This window comes from Callospermophilus lateralis, chromosome 3, assembly GCF_048772815.1.
Source record: "Callospermophilus lateralis isolate mCalLat2 chromosome 3, mCalLat2.hap1, whole genome shotgun sequence".
Lineage (NCBI taxonomy): Eukaryota > Metazoa > Chordata > Mammalia > Rodentia > Sciuridae > Callospermophilus > Callospermophilus lateralis.
This window is the reverse complement of record NC_135307.1, coordinates 194,199,736-194,223,386: the sequence shown is the minus strand read 5'-3', so window position 1 is coordinate 194,223,386 and position 23,651 is coordinate 194,199,736. Positions and strand designations below refer to the sequence as shown.

The 23,651-nt window shown below is 43.5% G+C and overlaps 1 protein-coding gene across 2 annotated transcripts in view; it reads left to right on the top strand.

Annotated features, from left to right (window-relative positions):
- Positions 1 to 23,651, top strand: part of Dnttip1 (deoxynucleotidyltransferase terminal interacting protein 1) — a 24,435-nt gene extending 784 nt beyond the window's left edge. Inside the window, exons 3-13 of one of the 2 annotated variants that reach the window (XM_076852043.2) lie at positions 982 to 1,078; positions 5,603 to 5,701; positions 14,279 to 14,347; positions 14,602 to 14,658; positions 14,895 to 14,953; positions 16,292 to 16,337; positions 18,524 to 18,582; positions 18,683 to 18,743; positions 21,294 to 21,365; positions 23,113 to 23,168; positions 23,287 to 23,651. In XM_076852043.2, coding sequence (XP_076708158.1) covers positions 982 to 1,078; positions 5,603 to 5,701; positions 14,279 to 14,347; positions 14,602 to 14,658; positions 14,895 to 14,953; positions 16,292 to 16,337; positions 18,524 to 18,582; positions 18,683 to 18,743; positions 21,294 to 21,365; positions 23,113 to 23,168; positions 23,287 to 23,425 — 814 coding nt within the window. In that variant the 3' untranslated portion in view covers positions 23,426 to 23,651. Of the gene's footprint in view, positions 1 to 981; positions 1,079 to 5,602; positions 5,702 to 14,278; positions 14,348 to 14,601; positions 14,659 to 14,894; positions 14,954 to 16,288; positions 16,338 to 18,523; positions 18,583 to 18,682; positions 18,744 to 21,293; positions 21,366 to 23,112; positions 23,169 to 23,286 lie in introns of both variants that reach the window. The other variant, XM_076852042.2, reaches the window with a different exon arrangement.

The following is a 23,651-nucleotide window of genomic DNA, read 5'->3' as shown; positions in this document are numbered from 1 at the left end:
GACTTACATCCCAGGCACAGAGGTGGACGAGAGTGTTGGGATCCCCACTGTACATGGCTGAGAAGAGATCTGTAGACAGTAGAAAGCGCTGGCCTGGGAAAAAAAGAGACTCATTCTCAACTCTGTGTACTTGAGCAAGTCACTGATGAGTGACTTGCTCTGACTTCCCTCTCTGAACTCATCTGGAAATGGAGGGTAGAGAGGTGGATTTAACAACAGTATCCAAGATCCTTAACATTCATTGAGGCTGCACTTGGAAGCTCTAAAGACATCAGCATGGAGGTTAAAAATACAGGCTCTGGAGTCAGGCAGCTGTGTTCTAATACAGACTCTGTATTAACTGAGTAACTCTTGGACAAGTCCCTAACCTCTCTGAACTTCTTTTTTCTCAGTCTTGCAGGGGGTCCAATAGTAATATCCAACTCAAGTAAGTGAGGGAGTGATTCACTCAAGGAAGTCATGGGCGTTAAGGATGCCATTTATAATTTTTAACCTGGGTAGTGAGTGATTCACCATAATTGTTTAATAAGTGTATGTATTTTTCTGTATATTATATTTCACTTTGAAAATAATGCCCACTTTATATTTATGAGAATGAAATAAAGTCAAGCATCCATGTGATCTTGCCCAGAATCTGAGCACATGACTAGTGTTTAGTGAAAGCTATCTAGTATTGCTGCTAAAGAACCCTATGTCGCTGGGCATGGTGGCACCCACCTGTAATCCCAGTAATTCAGGAGGCTGAGGCAGGATCATGTGTTCAAAACCAGCCTCAGCAATCTAGCAAGACCCTGTCTCAAAACAAAAAATAAAAAGGGCTGGGGATGTGTCTCAGTGGTTAAGCACTACTGGGTTCAATCCTTGGTACCAAAAAAAAAAAGAAGAAGAAAGACGGAACCCTATGTCAATAATTGGCTGGGCACACTGGGAAAGGATATGTTTGGGCCACAGCTGCTAACTCTGTCTCCCTCCTAAATGCAGTTTCACAGATCCTGCCATCTCCATGGACCTCCTCCGAGCTGTCCTGCAGCCGAGCATCAATGAGGAGATCCAGACTGTCTTCAACAAGTATATGAAGGTGAGAAGGACAGAGAGAACACTCATGGGGAAAGACTCCTGAGCAGCCAGGGCTTCCCTGCAGCACCGCTCTCTGTCTGTATGGCACTCAGACATCTCAAGCTTTCTAATTCTGCCAGCTACCCCCCAAGAACTTTTTCCCCTCTTGGAGGTAATTCAGATATCTTTTTTGCCAAGTTTTTGTAAGGATGAAATGACTTCAGTGTAATGTGCCCATCATCCTTGGCTTGGAACATACCAAGTGTTCAACCAGTATTTTATTACTTGATTAACATTGTTAAGGTCTGTAAACAAGTCAGGATGGCACCTGGTATTTTGCCAGAGAAATGTTAAGAGTCTGTAAACAAGTCTGGATGGCCTAGCAAAATGCCAGAGGGAGTGGTTTGTGAAGTAACAAAAGCAAGCCATTAAGTGTGGAGATTCCTTATTGGTTGACTGCTGTATCTATTTTATGCTAATTAGATAAGCTGTGTAAAATGTATAAATATCGCTCAGATCCTACAATAAACCTGCTTCCACTCCTGCTGTATCAACTCCCGCTGTATCAAGGTACACAAGTTATTCGTCACCCCCACCCCCCCCCACCCCCACCCCCCGTTATTTTGCCCAGCCAGCCCAGCCAGCCAGGCTGCGGCATAACATTAGCACCATTTTTGTTAATTAAAATTACTTTCTTAGCCATCAATAAACTTCTCCATAGCTCTACCTGCATATCCCATGGATGCTTCAAACTCAGTATATTCAAAACTGAACTCTGAATTTTTTTGAGGGGAGGGGCTGATACTAAAGATTTATTTTTTTTAATTTTTTTTTTAAAGAAAGAATGAGAGAGAGAGGGAGAGAGAGAGAGAATTTTTTAACATTTATTTTTTTAGTACTTGGCGGACACAACATCTTTGTTTGTACGTGGTGCTGAGGATCGAACCCGGGCCGCATGCATGCCAGGCGAGCGCGCGCTACCACTTGAGCCACATCCCCAGCCCTATTTTTTAAATTTTGAGACAAGGTCTCACTGGGTTGCTGAGGACTTCACTAAGTTGCTGTGGCTGACCTTGAATTTATAATACTCCTATCTCAGCCTCTGGGCATACAGGCATGTGCCACCATGCCCTGCCAAACTCTGTTTTCTTCCCAAACCTTATGCTTATGTATTTTGTTGTTGTTTTGGGGGAAAAATTTATTCCCAGCACATGCCAAGGCCCAGGATTTGATACCCAGAACCCATTCATACACCAAAAATATATATATATATATATATATATATATATATATATATATATTTAGCTACTACCATACTGCCAGACACTGTTCTAGGTATTAGGAATGTAGAGTGAAAATAACAGACAGTAACCTTGTTTTCTTTAAGCAAATATGTACTACTTTAGGGAATGAGAGAAGAGAGGACCTCTGGGACATGGGGTTGCTTTTTTGTTTTATTTTTCAGAGGTGCTATGGATTGAACCCAGGGCCTTCTGAATGCTAAGCAAGTCCATTTTATTTTATTTTGAGATAGGGTCCTGCTAAGTTGCTGAGGCTGGCCTCAAATTTGGTGATCCTCTTGCTTCAGCCTCCCAAGTAGCTAGGATTACAGTCATGTGCCACAATGCCCAGCAAGATTGCTGTTGTATGTTTTGTGACTAAGAAAGAGAAGACATTTGAGTGGAAACCTGAATAAAGTGAGACGGGGCAAGCCATGCAGACAAGTAAGAGAAAAGTGGTCTAAGCACAGAGAAAACGACAAAGGACCTGAGGCAGGAGAGTGCTTGGCACCTTCAAAGCAATAAGTTGACCAGTGTGGAACAGACTAAACTGGGAGAGTAACAAAGTGCTTGGGAGGTAACAAGCCTAGCTCTAGTAAAACTTTTGAAGCCACAGTGAGGATTTTAGATTTTGGGCAGTTGTGGTGTTGCACACCTATAATCCCAGTGAATTTCAGAGACTGAGGCAGAAGTATCGCAAGTTCAAGCTCAGCCTCAGAAACTTAGCAAGACCCTGCTTGAAAATAAAATAAAAAGGACTAAGGGTGCTGGGGTTGTGGCTCATTGGTAGAGCACTTACCTAGCATGCATGAGGCACTGGGTTCGATACCCAGCACCATATAAAAAAACTAAATAAACAAAATAAAGGTATTAAAAAAAAGAAAAGAAAAAGGACTGGGAATGTAGCTCGGTGGCTACTTTCAATCTCCAATACAAAATTTTTAAAAAATTTTAATAATACAAGTTATAAAAAATATAGATTACAAGATGATTTATGGATGGATAGATAAGTACATTAATAGATATGTGATGGAGAAACATAATGTTAATTGTAGTCTTAGGTGGTGGGTATTAGCTATTTATTAAATATTCAAATTTTCTATGTATTTGAAATTTTTTAATAAGAAAATACTAATTAAAATTATACAGCCATGTGTGGTAGTTCAGACCTGCAATTCCAGTACTTAGGAAGCTGAAGGAGAATGCTCACACATTGAGAGTCAACGTGGGCAACTTTAAAAGGCTAGGGCTGTAACTCAAGTGGTCGAGTGCTTGCCTAGCATGTGCCAGCCCCTGGGTTCAATCCCCAGTACCACATACACACACAAAGATACTTTTTAAAACAAGAGCCAAAAGTCACTAAAATTCATCCCAAAGATACCAAACTCGGTTTTTTACATGAGTATGTAGGTTGTGTACATGTTTATATACACATATACAAACTGTTCTGTAACTTAATTTATTTCACTTTTGGTCATGTTTTTAGGTCAGTGCACAATAGCTCCCCCTGCTTCTCTTTGTAGAGTAGTCTGTTGTATGGATGTTCCATAATTTAATTAGCTAGACCCTAGAATATTCAGTTGTTTCCAGTTTTTCCCTGTTTCAAACAACACTGGAATGAACATCTTTGTTCACTTGTGAGACTATTTCTGGGGATAAATTCCTAGAGATGGAATTAGTGAGTAATAGGGGAAAAAAGTCACTCTCTAAAAAGGGTGTGTTATTTTGCATTTCTGCCTGTGGTGCTTGCAGACGCTTCATTTGTGTTCTGATTTCGTTCTCAGATCCAGAGGTAGCTTACATTCACCCCTATATATCCATTGTACTGCTCTCCCACGGGCTGCTTGGAAAGCATCCAGATTATTTTAATTGAACTTTTCCCCTAGCAATAATCAGCACTGAACACCAATACTTATTGCCAGTTTTCAGATTTTTGTTTTAAAGTCAAACTCATCCATATTGAGAATATAGCTCAGTTGTAGAGGGGTTGCTTAGCAGATCCCCAGCACCAGAAAATCAGTCAGCCAAACATCCAGTCATTTAATTTGGCATGAAGAATTTTTCCTAAACACTTGAGGTCTCAGATTCAGTCTTTTCACACACTTCTTGATTTGATGTTATCAACAGAGGCATTTGACTTTGCTAAATATAACACGGCAGTGTCTCCCCAGAATTGTCTCCCACAGTAGGAGCATTGATTATAGTTTTTAAAGTTTTCCTATACCCCAGAGAGAACTGGTACTTTCTTCTGGAGTCACAACGTGGACTCCTAATGAATGTGTTTTCAGGTACCTCCAAGGTATGTCTGGGGACCCTATCACCTTATCCCCAGTGTTTTGGGAAGTATTTCAGGCTCAAGTTCTCCCTCTAACCCAGAAGAGGAACCTTCTGCCAGGTTTCCCTTTCCTTTGCTGGTATCCAAGGGCCTTTGCAAGGTCACCCTTCTCCCATCCCACAGTTTGGGGATTGGGCAGTGAGAATCCTAATAGGACTTTTCTGCTGTCTTGATCTTTTCTGTGCCTGTTCACTTTAGGCACAAGCTTTCTGGGTTTTTTCCTCCTATGGAAATACTACATGTACATTATAAAAATTAAGAGGCTATAGATAAACAAGGAAGAAAACAATCATCCACAATATTACTGCTGTTACTTAATATATTATCCTTAAGTTCTTTTGTCTCTGTTTTTTTTGCTGTTGTACATAAATAAGTTTGTTCTGTACCAAACAATTTTATAATCTGCTTGCTTTACTTGTCATTTTATTAAGAATACATTTTCAGGGCTGGGGATGTGGCTCAAGCGGTAGCGCGCTGGCCTGGCATGTGTGCGGCCCGGGTTCGATCCTCAGCACCACGTACAAAGATGTTGTGTCCGCCAAGAACTGAAAAATAAATATTAAAAAAAAAGAATACATTTTCATGTCAAAAATATATTCTACACTATCCTTACCATGATTTTTAATATTTGCATAGAATTTCATAATTTATTTAAGCTATGCTTGGACATTTAGGTTACTCTTTGGTTTTGTACTGTTTGCACATTAATTTTTGGGGCACCTCTGTGATTATATCCTTAAGAGAGGAATAGTGGCGGGAGGTAGAGCCCAGAATACGAATCTAAATCTGTCTGATCCCAAAGCTGGGCACATGATCACATTTTCCTTCTGTATGAGAGCAGGATAAAAGCTTCTGTTTTATTTTTCAGTTTCCTTCAGGTTATTGTAAATTAGCAGAACTTCTGACCTTGTCCTTTGTTGTGCATCCCTAGTTCTTCCAGAAAGCAGCACTGAACGTGCGAGACAACGTTGGGGAAGAGGTGGATGCAGAGCAGCTGATCCAGGAGGCCTGTCGGAGCTGCCTTGAGCAGGTGAGACCAGAGAGGCCAAGACATGCGGGCACAGGGTTCAGCCCTCAGGGTTCTGCTAAGAAATGTGATCCTATCATCAGTGGTATGCCCAGAAAGCCACTTATCTCCAGGGCTTAGAACTGTTGTTGACAGACGAGGCAAGAGAAGTAAGTACTAGGTGCGAGGTATAGTGATAGATGCATTATTTCATTTATGCCTCAGAAGAAACCCTGTTCATAAGGTGTTTTGTTTTTTTTTTAATCTCTATTTTACAGATAAAGAAATTATGCTTAGCAAACTCATGGAAGCAGAGAGTACACTGGTGGTTACCAGAGAAGTAGGGAAATATTGGTTAAAGAGCACAGACTTTTGGACTGGAGTTGTGACTCAGTGGTAGAGTACTTACCTAGCATGTGTGAGGAACTGGGTTTGTTTCTCAGCACCACATAAAAATAAGTAAATAAAAATAAAAGTTCATCCGCAACCAAATTAAAAAAAAAAATATATATATATATATATTTAAAAAGAGAGAGCAAGCACAGACTTTCAATTTTAAAATGAGTAAGTTCTGAGTTGTGATGTATAAGAGCGTGAATGTTGCTAATAATACTTTATCGTGTGCTTGAAATTTACTGAGAGAGTATATCTTAAGTGTTCCACCCAAAATACCTATATAGTGATGGATGTGTTGGTTATTTTAATTATGATCACTATTTCATAATATAGGTATATATATATCAAATAATCACATGGTCCACCTTGAATATATAATAATTTCTGTTTGTCACTCGTACCTCAATAAAGCTGAAAAAAAAATTAAATTGGGCAAGCCAAAAGAAGAAAAGTAAATTGTAACTTAAGACACAAGAATTAGACAGCTAAGATCTATCTCACCCCTGAGGGTGCTTGGTGGATCACCTTCAAGTTGTCGTGGTCCCTTTTGGGATCAAGAGAATATAGCATACTTGCTATCTCCCAGCCTCTCGGGTGTGGTCAGGAGGCATGACATCAGGTCTATAAATGACTGTGTTCCCAAGACAATAGAGAACATCAGCTACTGTTATTAATAGGAATTGTCAACATCACCCAGATTCTTTGCTTTACTGTGAAACTATTAGCTGTGAAAAATAGAAATTTTTTCATAATCAGAGCCATAAGGATTACTGTGAGTTCACTCCTATGAGGTAATTGTAGTGATATGAAAGAAAAATGCCTTCTAAAAGGCTGGCTGCCTCCTCAGATGTAGCCTCAGAAAAAAGCAAGACCTCAGCTCTTGAAGGGCAGAACCCCATCCTGTCTGTACAGTGAAAACCAATCTGGTTCTCGTGGGCAAGTACTATGAGAAGTTCTGAAAGTCAAGTTTAAGCTAACCAGATTCCTAAGAGGCCAGATTCATTAATTCACTCCATGACTTCAGCGTGTTATGATTATGTGTAACAACTGCTAATAATAAGACAGAAATAATTTGTGTGTGTGTGTGTGTGTGTATTTTTTTTTTTTTTTTTTTTTTTTTTTTGGTACCAGGGGTTGAACTAAGGAACACTCAAACACTAAACCACATCCCCAGGGTTGAACTAAGGAACACTCAACCACTAAGCCACATTCCCCAGCCTTATTTTGTATTTTATTTAGAGACAAGGTCTTACTGAATTGCTTAGGGCCTCTCTAAATTGCTAAGACTGGCTTTGAACTTTCAATCCTCCTGCCTTAGCCTCCCAGCCTCTGGGATTACAGGCATGCGCCACTGCACCTGGCTTGTTAATAATATTCTTTGGAGTTGAATCAAGATTAGATTGATGCTAGGTGCTGTGGTACACACCTGTAGTCCCACCAAGTCAGGAGACTGAGACCAGAGGATCCTGGGTTCAATTCCCAGTACCAAAAAAAAGCTTAAATTGATAAAACATTTACTCACTTGCATCCCAGAATACTTTCTTGAGTTTATCTCTTTGACTGATTTTATTGAGGGCCTACTGTGTACCCATTACTATGCTGCTGTGCCAGGCCCCAACAGTGGTGTGCAAACAGGCATAGTCCTTACCCTTAAAACTCTTGACATTACTCAAGTAATCACACAGCGTATTTGTAGTTACAATCTGTTACAAGTGTGTAAGTATGGAGACAAGACCAGGGACTAAAGGGAATGCAGAATGCCTAAAAAACAGAAAGAAGCCAGGGAGGCTGGTTTAGAGGGTGGAGAGAGTGAAACATGATAAACTGGAGATGCTGGCAGAGGCAGATTACACAGAGCATGAACCAAATTATAGATATGGAGTTGTAACCAGAAGAGTGGCCTAATGAGATTTGCACTTTGAAAAGACTTCTCTGTCGGCCTTAGGAGATTGGTTTGGAAGGGAATTTAGGAGACCTTTGAGGGGTTCAGGTAAAAGATGAACTTAAATTGGGCATAACTTGAATTCAATAAATGGTTATACCTTTCCAGTCTCCTGAATCCCCATGTTCACCCTCCAGAGCTGGCCCTTACCAGTACTGATAAGAAGCCAGAATATGGAATAGAAAGCTGTGTGGTCACCATAGAATCTGAGCACAGGGAGGTAAAAAGCCCAAAGAGTCTCATGCTCACCCAACAGGAAACGAGACAAAAAGAAACCTCAAGCAAGTCTTTAACCTTTCTGAGCTTCAATTTCCTCATCTCTAAAATTAAGAATAAAGCCACTCCCTACAGCCAGTGGTTTGCTGTGGGGATTAAATGGGATAATATACATAAACAAAGCATAAGTGCATGTGATGCAGAACAACTGGATATTAAATACATTGTTACATTCATAATTACAGAAAGTATTTCTTACATCAGAGCTTAGCTTTCAGATGGCCATCAGGAATTTTGGAAGGTCTTTGGGGTCCACTTGTCTAAACCATATGCGGAATTTTTTGTTACATTAGAGATTCTTTACCCTCCTGTAATCCCAGGTACTTGGGAGGCTAAGGCAGGAGGATTGCAAGTTGGAGGAGGCCAGCCAGGGCAATTTAGCAAGGCCCTGTCTCAAAATAAAAAGGGCTGGGGATATAGCTCAGTAGTAAAGCACCCCTGGGTTCAATCCCCAGTACAAAAAAAAAACAGATTCTAGACTGGACATGATGGTAATTAGACTAGGAATTTTTTAGCTTTGAGAGGATGAATTCTTGGCGTGTTTGCTTTGACTTCTAATACTACATCTGGACCATCTCAGCTAAGCTCCTTCACTATGCCCTTTCAGGTATTTCTTAGGGAGAAATGACTGATCTTATCTACCCCATGTTGCCCTGAGTTTTTTGTTTGATGGTTTTTGTTTTGCAGGGTAGGTATTTTATATATACAGATTATATGCATTTATTAAGAAAAATTTGACATGGTGATTAAGAATATAAGCTTTCTCTTGATTTAAACTGCCCCAGTTGGAGTCCTTGACTAGTTGTTTAACCTTAAGAAAGTTACCGTACATTAATAATCTCAATTTTCTCATCTGCAAAATAGGGATAGAGGTTCTACCTCATAGGATTGTCTGAGGACTCAGTGTGCCAACACTCCTAAAATATTTAGCTCAGTAATAAAACTTAGTAGATGTTACTTGTTGCCTTAAACTCAGAAAACATAAATTGCAAGGAAGAGCCAGACACAGTGGTACACACCTGTTGAGAGCCACAGCCAAGTCGAATGGCTCCTGGCATGCTCCTGGCATTTTGCCAGAAGTAATGGTTGAGAGGCGAGCCATTAAGATGATCCTGGATTGAAACAGGTTGTGTATTCAGTTGTATATAGACTCCTGCTGTCCGCCTCGGGTGCCCGCTACTTTGGAGTTCTCATGGGATTCCTGGGGAGTTCACGTTGGTTAGTGAAGTTCTGGTGGAGGGTGTTCCAGTTGGTGTGTGGTGTGCCTAGAAGGGATGAGCAGTGGGCCAGGAAGAACCTGAGGAGATGGAAGAGGCAAAAATACAGTAGGTGACATACTTTCTTGGGAATACCGAGCAGAAAATGCAGGCACACCACACACCAACAGGAACACCCTCCACCGGAACTTCACCAACCAATGTGAACTCCCCAGGAATCCCTGAGCGAGAACTCCAAAGTAGCGGTTGGGCGCCCCTAGGCAGACAGCAGGGGTCTATATACAATTGAATACACAACCTGTTTCAATCCAGCATCATCTTAATGGCTCACCTCTCAACCATTGCTTCTGGCAAAATGCCAGGGGCCATTCTGACTCTGGCTGTGACTCTCAACAAAACACCAATAATCCCAGTTACTTGGGAGATTGAGGCAAGAAGATCTCAAGTACAAGGCCAGCCTAGGTAACTTAGCAAGACCCTGTCTCAAAATAAAGTTTAGAAAGGGGTCAAGGATATAGCTCAGTGGTAGAGTGCTTACCTAGCATGCAGGAAGCACTGGGTTCAGTCTCTACTCTCATAAATTTTAAAAATACATTTGAAAAATCTTACTACCCTGCAATAACCACTAATAACATTTTCTGCTTTCTCCGGGTCTTTTTCTTATATGTGTCTTTATAATATGGCTTATTCATTGGGGCACTGGGGATACAGTGGTGAATAAACAGAGCACCCTGGAACCTGCAGTCCCTTCAGCTGCTACACTGTTTCTTTGTTCCCATTTCAAGCCACACTTCAAGAAAGGCTGTCAGCAAGCTGGGTGTGGTGGCACATACCTGTAATCCCAGCCACTCAGTAGGCTGAAGCAGGAAGATGACAAGTTTAAGGCTGAGGCTAGCCTGGGAAACTTAGTGAGACTCTGTCTAAAAATAAAAGGATATCGCTTAGTGGTAGAGCACTCTTGGGTTCAATCCCCCACCCCCACCAAAAAAAAAAGGGGGGGAGCTGCCAGCAATCACTGGCTCCCTTTCTCGCCCACTGTTGTTCTCTGCTCGCTGTGTTTGGCTTGAGTTCTCACCACTTCACCAGGGAGCCTTTTAGCATACCCTGTGCTGTCACCCCTGTGGGTCCTGACTGTGCTCAGCTGACTCGTGGCATTTGTCGCGTGGGCTTATTTCATGTCTCTTGGAACATTCTCCGCTCTTGGTTCATTTCCTTTTGTCCAGCTTCCGGCTAGTACTTCCTGCCTCTCTGACTCGTAGCGCTGCTGCTTCCTGAGTTCCCGTCCTCAGACCCTTTCTGTCCATTTGCTTCCTAAGCTGAATCCATCTAATCCTCTGGCTTTGAGGTCTTTTGGATGGATGGTGATTCACAGATTTATATCTCAGGCCTGCGCTACATCCACTCTTACCTGCTTCCAGTCCCTTCTAGCAGCAGCAGACTAATCTCTGTAAAGATGAATCAGATCATTTACTCCCTCTTTAAAACCCACTAGTGACTTCCCGTTACAGATAAAATAAAACTCTAGTGCCTTCCCTGATCCACGGAGCCCTCCTGGACCAGCTCCTGCTGCGTGTTGACTACATCTCGCCCTGTCGCCCTCCACGGCCTGCTCCAGCCATCCTGACTCTGTCCCGCTCCCCCAGCACTGTCACTTGCTATCCTCCTGCCCAGCACGCTCTGCCCTGACTCTGCTTTTCTTCAGATCTCAGCTTAACTGTTACTCGTCAGCCAGCCCATCTCTGACCACTCTATTGCAGCCCCTCTCTCACCTTCAGTCACTCTCTGTCATTGCACAGGTTTATTTCTGACATTTATTTGAACCTGAAATTATTATGTTCACTTATTATTTTCCATCTTCCTCTCAGTCCTTCCCCTACTCTGCTAAAATGCCTAGCTTTACAAGAGTTCAGGCACAGTCTTTTTCATCATTGTACTCCCAGCCATGGAATATGACACTAGGTGTTTGCTAAATGTTCCAGCAACTGAATGAATTAACAGGCAAGTGAACAAACAGGCTTCCTGCCCTCATAGAACTTATAGCCTAGTTAAGCAAAGAGCTAAGAATCATTATCACACAAATGTATGCATAATTAATTACACATTGAGACTGGTGAACTCTTTTTTCCCCCCCATTTCAATGCTTTATTCACTCAAATTACTCAATACAATTTCACTCTATAGGTTCTTAATCAGTCCTTAATGCTAGGCACTGCACTAGACATAAACAGTTCCCAGTAAACAATTCTAGATTAATTCTAAGCACTGCGAAACACACTTAATCAGACAGGCTAATGACAGACATTCTCTCTGTGTGCTAAGTTCAAAAGTCTTAAGCCTTAGGCTTTAAGTCCAGCAGATGCACACTCAATCAGACCACAGTGACCAGGTCCAGAGCCAAGGCAGGCTTCTCCTGGCATGGAGTGGATGACCAGTTGAGGAGAGGGTCGTAGGGAGAAGTTGCGGCTCTCACCAAGGTCCAGATGAGGCGTAGAGTTTGAGAGCAGTGAGGATCACTCAGAAGCTCAGGAAATGGTGACAAGTGATGGAGTGTCAGGTCCTTATCAGGCTCTCCAGCTCAAGTGCATCCTTGTTTTGGCTGGCTTGAGATTGGTGTACTCTTACTTGAAAATGAACAAAATTTGGCGGAGACAATCATGTGTCCAGTTTTGGATTTAACAAAACTGGGACGTCCAAGCACGTGCATGGGGCAGGCCATTTGGTTTCTAAGTCTAGACCTCAAAGGATATCCTTTCTGCCACACCTGAAGATGTTTAAAAATCACAGAGTCCTCAGTTTGTAGATGTTAACTGCAGCTGTGAGCATCAATGAGAGCAGATAGAATATCTAATGAAAGAGGATGAAATGGAAAGAGGCAGACTGAGGAAGATAAGCCAGCAGATGAGGTTAAGAAAGAGTGGTCAGAGGAGGAGAACACAGGAGCATGGTCTCAGAGGCCAGGAGAAGAGCGTATCCAGAAGCCCCATCAGTGCTGCTCCAGAGCTGTTGAAACCCAGTTCTGCACCTGGCCTGCAAGGCCCCTGCCACCCTCCACCTGGCCTCCCTTCCCGGGGTTCCTCGCTCCTCACCTCCCTTTGCCCATTACTTACCAGGCCAATCTTTTCTTCCTTGCTTGAGCCGAGTCCCCCCTCCTTGGGGGTTCTGCACTTCTTTCTGCTGCCAAAACACACCTCTGTTCAGCTCTGCTTTTATTTTCTTTGTTTTAACTTTTCTGACCTGGAGGTATCACTGCTTACCTAGGCTGGTCTCAAACTCTTAGATTTAGCCATCCTCCTGCATCTGCCACCTGGCCAACCCGACTGCAGCCACGCCTCACCGTGCCCAGCTCTGCTCAGCTTTGTTCTACAGCTTGCTCCATCTCAGCTCAGGGGTTGCCTTCTCCATAGGACCTTCCCTGAGCACCCCCTTAAAATAGAATTCTTCTCTGATGACGGCCACTTCTACCTGGAGTTTTTCTTCTTTGCTGTATTTACCATGACCCCAAATCATCTTGTTGATATACAAAGCAAGGGACTCTACAGTATCTTACTCACTACTGTGTCCCTAGCAGTTATGTCCTAAGAATTCAAGATTTATTAAATGAAAAACAGCAGTTATTGAGGAATATGTAGGATAGTAATGTATTCAGGTAAAAAAGCATGAATATATTTAAATGGGAAAAGTGAATTAGAATTTACATTGAAAAGTAAATTTACAAATCAGATTTGATTTTTAAATTTTGCTTCATTACATTTTCTAACTGTTCAACAGTGATCATTACTCAGATTATTTTTAAAATAAAATAATATAGGGCTGGGTGTGGTGGTGTACACCTGTTATCCCAGCTACATGGGAGGCTGAAGCAGGAGGATCAACAGTTCAAGATCAGCCTGGGAAACTTAGCAAGCCCCTGTCTCAAAATTTTTAAAAGGCTGAGGATATAGCTCAGCGGTAGAGCACCTCTGGGATCAATTCCCACTTCTGCCAAGAAAAAGAAAAGGCTTCCCACTGACCTCCCCTTCCCCTTTCCTTCAGCATGCCCTGCAGGCAGAACAGGTGCTACCCAAGCCTCGAATTTATTTTTTGTAAATAAATACATGTATTTATGTCTTTCTATTTTATCTATTCTTTTAAATAAATATATGTAACCATGCCTTCCCATACTGACTATGAAAGGTTTTAGGGTTTTTTGTTTGTTTTTTCATTTGGGTACCAGCGATTGAACCCAGGGGCATTCAACGCCTGAGCCACATCCCCAGCCCTATTTTGTATTTTATTAGAGACAGGGTCTCACTGAGTTGCTTAGCACCTTGCTAAACTGCTGAGGCTGGCTTCACTCAAGATCCTCCTGCTTCTGCCTCCCAAGTTGCTGGAATTACAGGCGTATGTCACCACACCCAGCTTATGGAAAGCTTTAGACCAGTTTGGAGTTCTGTCTTAAAAAATACAGACATTTGGACTGGAGATATGGCTCAAGTAGTAGTGCGCTCACCTGGCATGCATGAGGCACTGGGTTCGATACTCAGTACCACATAAAAATAAAGATATTATGTCCACCTAAAAGCTAAAAAAAATAAATATTTTTTAAAAATAGAGGCAGGGGGGCTGGGGTTGTGGCTCAGTGGTGGTGCACTTGCCTGGCATGTGTGAGGCCCTGGGTTTGAATCTCAGCACCACATATAAATAAATAAAATAAAGGTTCATCAACAACTTAAAAAAAAAATGTTTACCAACCAAAATAGTGATTGTTAACACTTGATCTTTTCCTTTCAGGCTAAGCTACTATTTTCAGATGGAGAAAAAGTAATACCTAGATTGACCCATGAGCTTCCAGGAATAAAGGTTAGAGGCACTGTGTTGGGGGGTCTTGGAGGGGAAAATAAATCGGGCTGGGAGGCATAGGAAGTATGTAGGCTCAGAAGTTTTTTGCACCACCCACTGGTAGGGTCCAGGTCAAAGAGTACCTGAATGGGCTGCAGGGGCCTAGGTCAGCATCAGCCAGAGGACTACAAGCCAGGGAATCTGTCTTCTACACCCCAGAAGACCCACAGCTCCCAGGCACGGCCTTCCACTGATTCCCTTCCCTTTTCTTCCAGCGTGGCCGGCAGGCAGAGGAAGAATGTACCCATCGAGGAAGCCCCGTTCCCAAAAAGGTAAGCCATTTTCTAGCTGGGAGAGGGTGCTGGGCTTCCTCGTGTACTCTAGGCTATTCTAGGGACCGGAGGCCGAACCCAAGAAACAGTCACACTGTTTCACTCCCAAGCATCATTTGCACTCTCTGGAAAACTGCCTTCACCAGGGGACCCTGGACATGCCGTTAGGGTGGGATGGGAGGTTGGTGGGGAGTGTTCCCCAGGGTCAGGGCTCTGACAGCTGTTCTTTGTGGCAGAGGAAAGGACGGCCTCCTGGACACATTCTGTCAAATGACCGGGCAGCAGCCGGCATGGTGTGAGTAGAGGCCGCCAGTGTGGTGAGAGCTGAAGGGAGCAGAGGGACAGTTGTGGTCTCGGAGGGAAGGAGGCCACAGTTCTGTGCCTGTGAAATCAGACCTACCTGCTTAATCCCATAGAGGAGTGTTTCCCTGGTCTAGGAGTGAAGAGGTGCGCAGTGAGGATTTTATCCTGGTTTTGCCTCAGAACAGTTCAGCCCAGCTTGAAACAGTCGTTTTCATTGTGGTGTATATCAAATGCTTGTGGTTGGCCTAAGATACCTTTTGGACTTCCCTTTTTAATCCTTACAGCTACCCCCTTAAAGAAGGTATAATTCATTTAGCAGACAAAGAAAAAGAGAAGAAAACAAGAGGAAAAAAAGAGAAAGACTCAGAGAATTACTTGCCCAAGGTCATACTGTTAGTAAGGGAAAACTATACCACACTGTCTATGGGATGAACCTTTGCAAAGTTTTGTTTGTTTGTTTCACATTATCACATGCTGGACAAACACTTTGCCACTGAGCTACATCCCCATTTTTTTTTTTTTTTTAAGAGCACTTTTAGGTTCATTACAAACAGTGGAAGATAAAGAAGTATTCCATATACTCCCTGCTTCCCCATTTGCACGGCCTCACCGTTATCAACCTCTGGCACCCACATGGTACATTGGTTACAATTGAGGAATCTACTTTGACGTTACACCAGAGTCCACAATGTACATTAACACTCACTCGTGGTGTTGTTCATCTGTGAATTTGTACAAGTGACAGGTATCCACTGTTATAGTATCACACAGAGAATTTTCACCAACTAAAAGTCCTCTGTGCTCTACCTGTTCATCCCTTCCCCACCCCTGAGGTTTAAAGAATTTTGAAGCAGCAGAATCTTTTTTTCAAACACAACTTCATGGAAACTCAGTATATGAAGCAGATAAAGTCATTCCTCTGGTAAAGGGGAATAAGGATAGTTTGAAACCACTGACATAGGAGAGAGAATAGCATTAATTGCCATCCCTTAGATTTGTCTCCTCCTGGGTCAGTTTGGTTCCTAGTGAACACAAAATGGGTGGTGCAAGGGCTGGGGGTGTGATTCATGGATAGAGCACTTGCCTAGCACGTGTGAGGCCCTGGGTTCACTCACTCCCCAGATGGCAAAAACAAAAACAGGGCAGCTGCTGCTCTTATCTCCTGCAGACAGATGAGAAAGCTGCAAGTTCCTGGACTTGCCCTCCTGCCCAGTCATATCAGAGCCAAGGCTGAAGGGAGACTGTATGAGGCCCTACCACCATTAGCAGCCTTCCTTCCAGTCTTGGCCCACTTTGGAGAATTCACCTTTCTTCTTTTCCTTTCAAGCAGATGGAAGCCAAAATCTTCTGAACCGATTCGCCGGGAAGGCCCCAAGGTATAATTTTGTAAGCGTGTTATGTGAGCATGGCAGTGACCAGTATCCCAGAGAGACTCGGCCAAGGCTCTGGGGACCCAGTGAGGGAAAGGGGCATGGGTAGTATAGAATGTGTTCACACGTTCCACAGCCATGTTCCCTTCTCTACCTCAAGCAACCTGGTCCTCCTGAGAAGATCCCATGTGAAAATTGGAATGAGGCACAAAATAAAGAAAGGGCCAGGCTGGGGCTATAGCTTAGTGGTAGAGCACTTCCCTAGCACGCACAGGCCTCGAGCTCCATCCCCAGGGCTGCCAAAAAAGAACAAAATTCTATAACAAAGAGAAGCAGGAGTCCCTTATTCCACAAGTTCACGAGTGGTCTGATACTTTGCTCATTACCTAATATTGACAGGCACTGCCTAAATCTTTGACTTATCTATTTAATCTTTATATCAAATTTATGAGATAGGTTCTATTATCATTTTGTAGTGAGGAGCTTCCTTTCCTGCCAACTTCCCTGCAGGTAAAAATTATCTTCTCAGTTATCTTATGCTCTTAATACACTTGAGTTTTGCCCAAATCATACAGCTAGTGAGAAAGAGCCAAGTCTCAGGCCCAAAGTTGTTGAACCACTAGTCTCTGCTGCTTCCCAAACAGTTGTTTACAAGCTTTTTTCAGGATTGAATCCTTTATTTCAATAAAGTAATTGCTGGAAGCCCAGTAAAATAGATAAAAGTACCGCAGTCTTCATCGGAGCTGTCTGGAAGACACTGGCCACCTCTTCCCCCTGGTCCTCTCTGCTTTCCCGCTGGTTGTCACGCCTGCCTTCTAAACTCTGCTTACTCCCTTAAAGCTGGTGGCCGTGAGCTCTCCCAGATCTTTCTGTTCTCTCCAAATCTCCCTCTGTCTTGGTGAGTTCTTCCTTGGCAGTGGCCCTTGGTTGTCCCCAGAATACTCCCCTTGGCCCACTTCACCTAAAGCTTTTCGGCGAATGATCTAAACCATCCACTCTGTGGTTTCAGGGACCACCATCTGCTAAACTCCCCAGTCTCTTGGGGTATCACAAACCTTTCTTCTTTAAAACCTGTATATCCTCCTGTCTGCTAGACCTTTCTGCCTGCAAGTTCCATAGGCATTTCAAAAGCAGCATATCCAGGGCTGGGTTGTGGCTCAGCAGTAGAGCGTTCACCTAGCACGTGTGAGGCCCTGGGTTCAATCCTCAGCACCACATAGAAATAAATTAAAAAAATAAATAAAGGTTGTTGTGTCCAACTACAACGAAAACATAAATATTTTAAAAAAAAAAGCATCATATTCAAAATTGAACTTGGAATCTTTCCTCACTGACCCTCCCTTACATTGCTGCCCTCAGTCATCATCCCTGTCCCTTTCCACCACCTCCCTACATCCACTCAAGTGCTGAATGACTCTACCTTCTGAGTACGTTCAGTCCCTATTACTTCTTCCTCCTGATTGCTGCCTACCTCAGCCCTAGTCTTGCTTCAGTTCTGCTTGATCACAGCAGCCTCTAAACTGCTCTCCCTGCCTGTCACCATGCCCCTAAACCCGTCATCCACACTGCTGGAAGGTGAGCTATTTTTGAAGCATGGCTGACTCTTATATGTTCAGAGGCCTTCAACAAGTCCCCAGTACCTGAATAAAGAAAAGGACAAACCTTTAAAGGTGGCTTCTTGTGACCGACAGCTCCTCCGTGTCACTCTCTCCCGCCTCAGCAGTTCTGCTCCCTGGCTGGCTTTCTCCTTTAGCAACACAGAATTGCTCGTGGCTTCTCCAGCATGCCAAGAGCTCCCACCTGCCTTTACACGTGCTGCCCTCTGTCTGGAATGCCCGTCTCCTCCCCTCTACCCTGTCCAGCTCATGCTCACCTTTAAGAATTAACTTGAGGACCAGCTCTTCGAGGAAGACTTCCTGACTGACCATCTGCTTTGGCACCACTCACAGCCAGCATTCAGCCTTGTCATTGCCCCATCACACAGTGGCCTGATTATTTGTATCTATGTCTGTTTCTTATTGATCTCTTTATTTCCACCATCTAACACAGGGCCTAGTATATTAAAAGTACTTCATTTCCTAGTAAACTATTGAACGAGGGATAAGGACAATAGTGAGAAGTGGTAGGGGCAGGAGTGTTTCTGTCCTGCTCACCACATTAACCCCACCCTCACTGGCCTCTCTTTTATACAGTGGGACCCAGCTCGGCTGAATGAAACTACCACCTTTGTGTTGGGCTCTCGAGCCAACAAGTGAGTCTAAGAGCTTTGGTGCTAATGGAGGGGCAACTTGGGCCTCAACTACTAGAGGCTCTCCCTGATGGAATCCTTACCACTCATCTTTTACTTTCAGGGCCCTAGGGATGGGGGGCACCAGAGGGAGAATCTACATCAAGCACCCACATCTCTTTAAGGTAGGTGAGTGCTGGGAGGTCGGCAGGCCATTGCATTGGGAGCAGATGGCATTGGGACTTGTACATAGCACAGACAAGCTTGGAACACACACTGATCTGGGAGTCCGGACATCTGGGTTCTGGTTGCTTCTTCCTCATTCGCTTTTTTACCTCTTGTGATTTACTCAGACTACTTTGCCTCAGTGATCACTGCTGCTTTCCTTGCATGATGATTGTGTGCCAAACACAGTTTTAAAAGCCACACTTAAATGATGTCATGGAACGCTCCTTTAAGATAGGTATTGTAGCCAGGTGTGGTTATACATGCCTGTAATCCCAGCAACACAGGAGGCTGGGGCAGGAAGAGGACAATCAGACGCCAGCCTCAAAGGACTAGTGATGTAGCTCAGTGGTGCAACACCCTGGGTTCAGTCTCCAGTACAAATATATATATATATATATATATATATATATATATATGATGGCATTAGCCAGGTGTGGTGATGTGAACCTATAATCCTAGATGTGGGAGGCTAAGGAGGGGGAACTGCTTGAGCCCGGGAGTTTTGAGGCCAGCCTGGACAACACAGGGAGATCTGCCTCAAGGAAGAGAAAAAAGTATTCTTATATTTATCCAAAGGTGAAAAAAGTAGATGTCAGGGAAGGCTGAGTGACTTGGCCAGAGGTACTCAGCTGGTAAGTAGTGAGTCGGAATCAAATCCAGGACTGCCTTCACCAGAGCCGAGCGCTCAGCCCCTGTATCCAGTTGTCTATGAAATAAAGCAGCAGGAGCGAAGCAGGCTCCCCTCTTCAAAAGAGATGACTCTTCCCTGGAGAGCAGCTTGCTGTGGTTCCCACTGTTTGAAAAAATAATAGGGGAGATCTTAAGTTAATTCACTCTTAGGTGGATTTGTATTTCATCAATTACAAAACATCCACATAGATTAAAATATAGTACTGCAGCCGGGCACAGTGGCACACACCTGTAATCCCAGTGGTTCAGGAGGCTGAGGCAGGAAGATCACAAGTTCAAAGTCAGCCTTAAAAACTTATTGAGGCCCTAAGCAACTCAGCAAGACCTTGTCTCTAAATAAAATACAACAAAGGGCTGGGGATGTGGCTCAGTGCTTAGGTACTCCTGAGTTCATTCCTCAATTCAAAAAAAAAAAATAGTACTGCATATTTGTTCCAGACAGTTTTTGCACCTATACATAAGGCTTGCTGCTCCTTGCCAGAACTGTGTAGCCCCTTTGGGGTCCCAGAATCATAGGATCTGCCTGCCACACCCTGTGCAGCTCTGAGTGCTTTGAGGGGCAGAACTGCTGGCTGTTTCGCAGCATTCTGACCCAGGGCTTCCAACACACAGAAGTAGCCTACTTGCTACTTCTTTATTTTCCTTAGTGTCTTTACTTCTGCTGTTCCCTTTACCCACAAGACCTTTCTCCTCCACTTTATCTTCCTGTTATTTAACATCTGCCTCCCCCAAGAACCCTACTTGTGTCCTCCCCTAGATGGATATTCTCTGGGACTTGTTGTGAATTCCCATTAACGTGGTTAAGAGTATGATTTCAATCCGGGTTCTATCCCTTACCAGGCTCAGCCATGTGACCTTAAGCAAATGGCTCCACATTTCTGAGTCTGTTTTGTCATATACAAAATGTAAAATGAGAATGATGATAGAACAACCTCTTGGGGTTAATTAAGAGAGAATGTAGTAAAGCACCCAGCATAATCCTGTCACATAGAAAGGGACTCAGCAAGTGTTAATCATTTTTATTAGCATAGTTCCCCAATTCTAAGGCCTATTTTCTGTAATAAGCCCCCAACCCCCTTTCTGTTTACAGTGGATGTTACCTCTTTTTTTTTAATTTTTTCATTCTAATAAATGAAGGGAAACTTTTTATTGTTTTCCTTCACAGTTCTCTGTTAGTGATCATAAGCATCTTTTTAGTCATTTACAATCTATTTGTATTTGTTCTATAAACTGCTTAGTACATTTTGGCCCATTTTTCCATCCTTCAAAAGACATTATTTGAATCCTTCATTTCCTCGTTTAAACTTTGTAATCACAGAGATATAAATTCATTCTTCTCATTAAAAGATTCAAGCGATACACAGGAAGTAATAGGGAATAAGACACAAGTGCCCCTCACTCCTGACTCTGTCTTCCCTCCCTGAGGTCACCAGCAACCACAGTGGTACATATCCTTCTCTGCAAGCATGTGCCTAGAGTGTGTGTGCAGGCATAGTGTGCATGCCTGTGTCCTTGTCCTCTACTGATATTTTACTTATTCAGATGATACTGTACATAGTTGTCTCTGGTTTATTTTTTTTCACCCAAAAATTGATTCTATGTTTTGAGAAAGGAAGCGTGTGAGGATTCAGAGTATATTATTAAATCTCTGGGATTAGTTCACAATCCCTGGCTGCCTGGGCTTACTCTGGAGATTAGTGAGGCCTCTTTATGTACATGCTAGACAAGGTCTTATGGTAAGAACTGCTCAGGGGCCAGGAGGAAAGCCCTTCACACGAGGCTAATAATGTCTCCTCCTGTGACTTCATCCCTCACAGTATGCAGCTGACCCCCAGGACAAGCACTGGCTGGCTGAGCAGCATCACATGCGGGCAACAGGCGGGAAGATGGTAAGTCTTGTTCACTCACATACTGCTCAAGGCCCACCCTGCACAAGGACCAGGATTCTGGCTATTGGTGACAGCTTACCTTCAAAGTCTGAAAGATTTCCTAAACCTTAAGGATGTGGCAAGGGACATACAAGGCCCACTACTTCGTGCTCAAGAGCAGACCGTAATCCCTGTGTTCCCTTCCCTATCGGTAATGTTCTTTAGCTCTTCACTTTCCCTCCCATCCATTTCCAAGACCACTTTTTTTGGATCGTATTAGTTGTGCATAGGAATGGGCAGTTTAATACTTCATAGTACTTTTCCCTTGCCTGCCCACGGGTGGATTTAACTCATTGATCACCACAGTCTTCTTCTAAACAGCTCTAGAATCTTCTCAATACAATATTCCTGGCAGCACTCGTCAGTAGGAGTTTGCACATGCAATGAAATGTGTGCCATGCCCGGCAGCCCCTTCCAGGCTCGCTTCCACTCTAAGAGTTCTCAGTTAAATCGAGCAGTAACCTTAGGAAAGCTGTTGTGGTATATATCCTAAAATAATTTGTAGGGCTTTGCCCATCACATGCAGTGTCACCTGATAACTCAGTCCCTCTACTGGGACCGCTCGTGATAGAATCTAAAGGCCTTGTAAACTGGTGTGCCATCTCCTTTCTGACAATGAAAGCCACTTTTATTTTATTGTATACTGTGCCCACACTTCATTTCACAAAATATTTAAGGGAACTTACTACTTATATATAAATAATAAATTGATGGATAGCGGGAACAGAACCTAAAGTTAAGTCACTCACCAACAGTAGTTTAGAAAAAAGTTGGGTTTTTTCCCCGTTGCTGACCTGGGAGACCTTTGAGTAGTTGTGGATTCATCTCTAGGCCCCTTTCAAGGACACCTGATCTGTTACATAGTTCACAGAACCCACAAGATGAAAGCAAAGTACTTAAGGGACTTACAATTAGTCCTGACCCTAAGACTGGAACCAGAGTGTCCCACAGAAGAGTTTCTTCTATGGTGAATAGCATCCCCTGTAAGGTGAGCTCACAAGAGGACCCTGGCCCCCTGCAGACCACAGCGGGCAATGCCATTCTACAGGGCCCAGGACAGTACAGTGCAGCCCCATTACTAGACCACAGTGCTATTTATCATTTTGCCACAAAGCTCAAAACCAAGTTATCTTAATTGCCAGTTAGTAAATAGCTTCCTCCTTCTATTTCCAAGTATATTTTGCCACTCTTACCATTTTGTTATAGTTCTACTTGATACCTTTCTTAAAACAGGAAAGGCCCTAAATAAATTAAGTCACCAGAAGCCCCGGGAGGTGGTGTGTGCCTGTATTACCTAGGAAGCTAAGGCAGGAGGATCATTTGAATCCGGGAGTTTAGGGCCAGCCTAGGCAACTAGGCAACTTAGCGTAGCCCTATCTTGGGGCTAGGAATGCAGCACTTGCCTACTATGTATGATGCCCTAGGTTCAATCCTCTGCACCATAAAAACAAAAACAAAAACAAAACAAACCCCCCATCTCAAAAAGAAATTCTTTTTATTTAAAAAATAGTCACCAGTCCCTATTCTCCCCCACTAAAATTTGTATGTGAGTGTATGTGAGTGAAAGATTTTCTCAAGGAACCATTCTCCTGACAGTCTTTCCATACTTACTCTTCCCTACTGAAGCAGGCGCAACATGTTTAATAAAGTGTTATCGAGGTGGCATAAAATGAAACGGGCATTTGCCATTCTCCTTTCTTCCTGGCAGGCCTACCTCCTCATCGAGGAGGACATCCGGGACCTTGCTGCCAGTGATGACTACAGGTAAAGCCAGCAGGTCTTCTGCCCCCCACCCTCTCCTCTGCCTCAAAAGTGGCCCCTGGGATGGGGCAAGGCCCACATCTTCCCTTGCTTTAACTTTCCTCCTCAATAAATATTCTAGAGGATGCCTGGATCTGAAGTTAGAGGAGCTGAAGTCCTTTGTCCTACCCTCCTGGATGGTTGAGAAGATGCGAAAGTACATGGAGACACTACGGACAGAGAATGAGCATCGCACTGCTGAAGCACCTCCACAGACCTGAGGCCAGGACCCCTGGCTACGTTTGGCAGCCCACCTCTAAGACCCTCTTCCCCACACAGCTGAGGCCACCACTGGGTCTCTTCCTAGGTGGATCTCAGCGGCATTAAGCTGTGCATGGGCTAGTTTGTAGTGACTCGCTGCAGAGCACCCCCAGACTGGCATATGGTTCTATATTTGTAAAGTTATTGGGATAAGAAGCAATTAAAACAGTTTGTAATAAACACAGA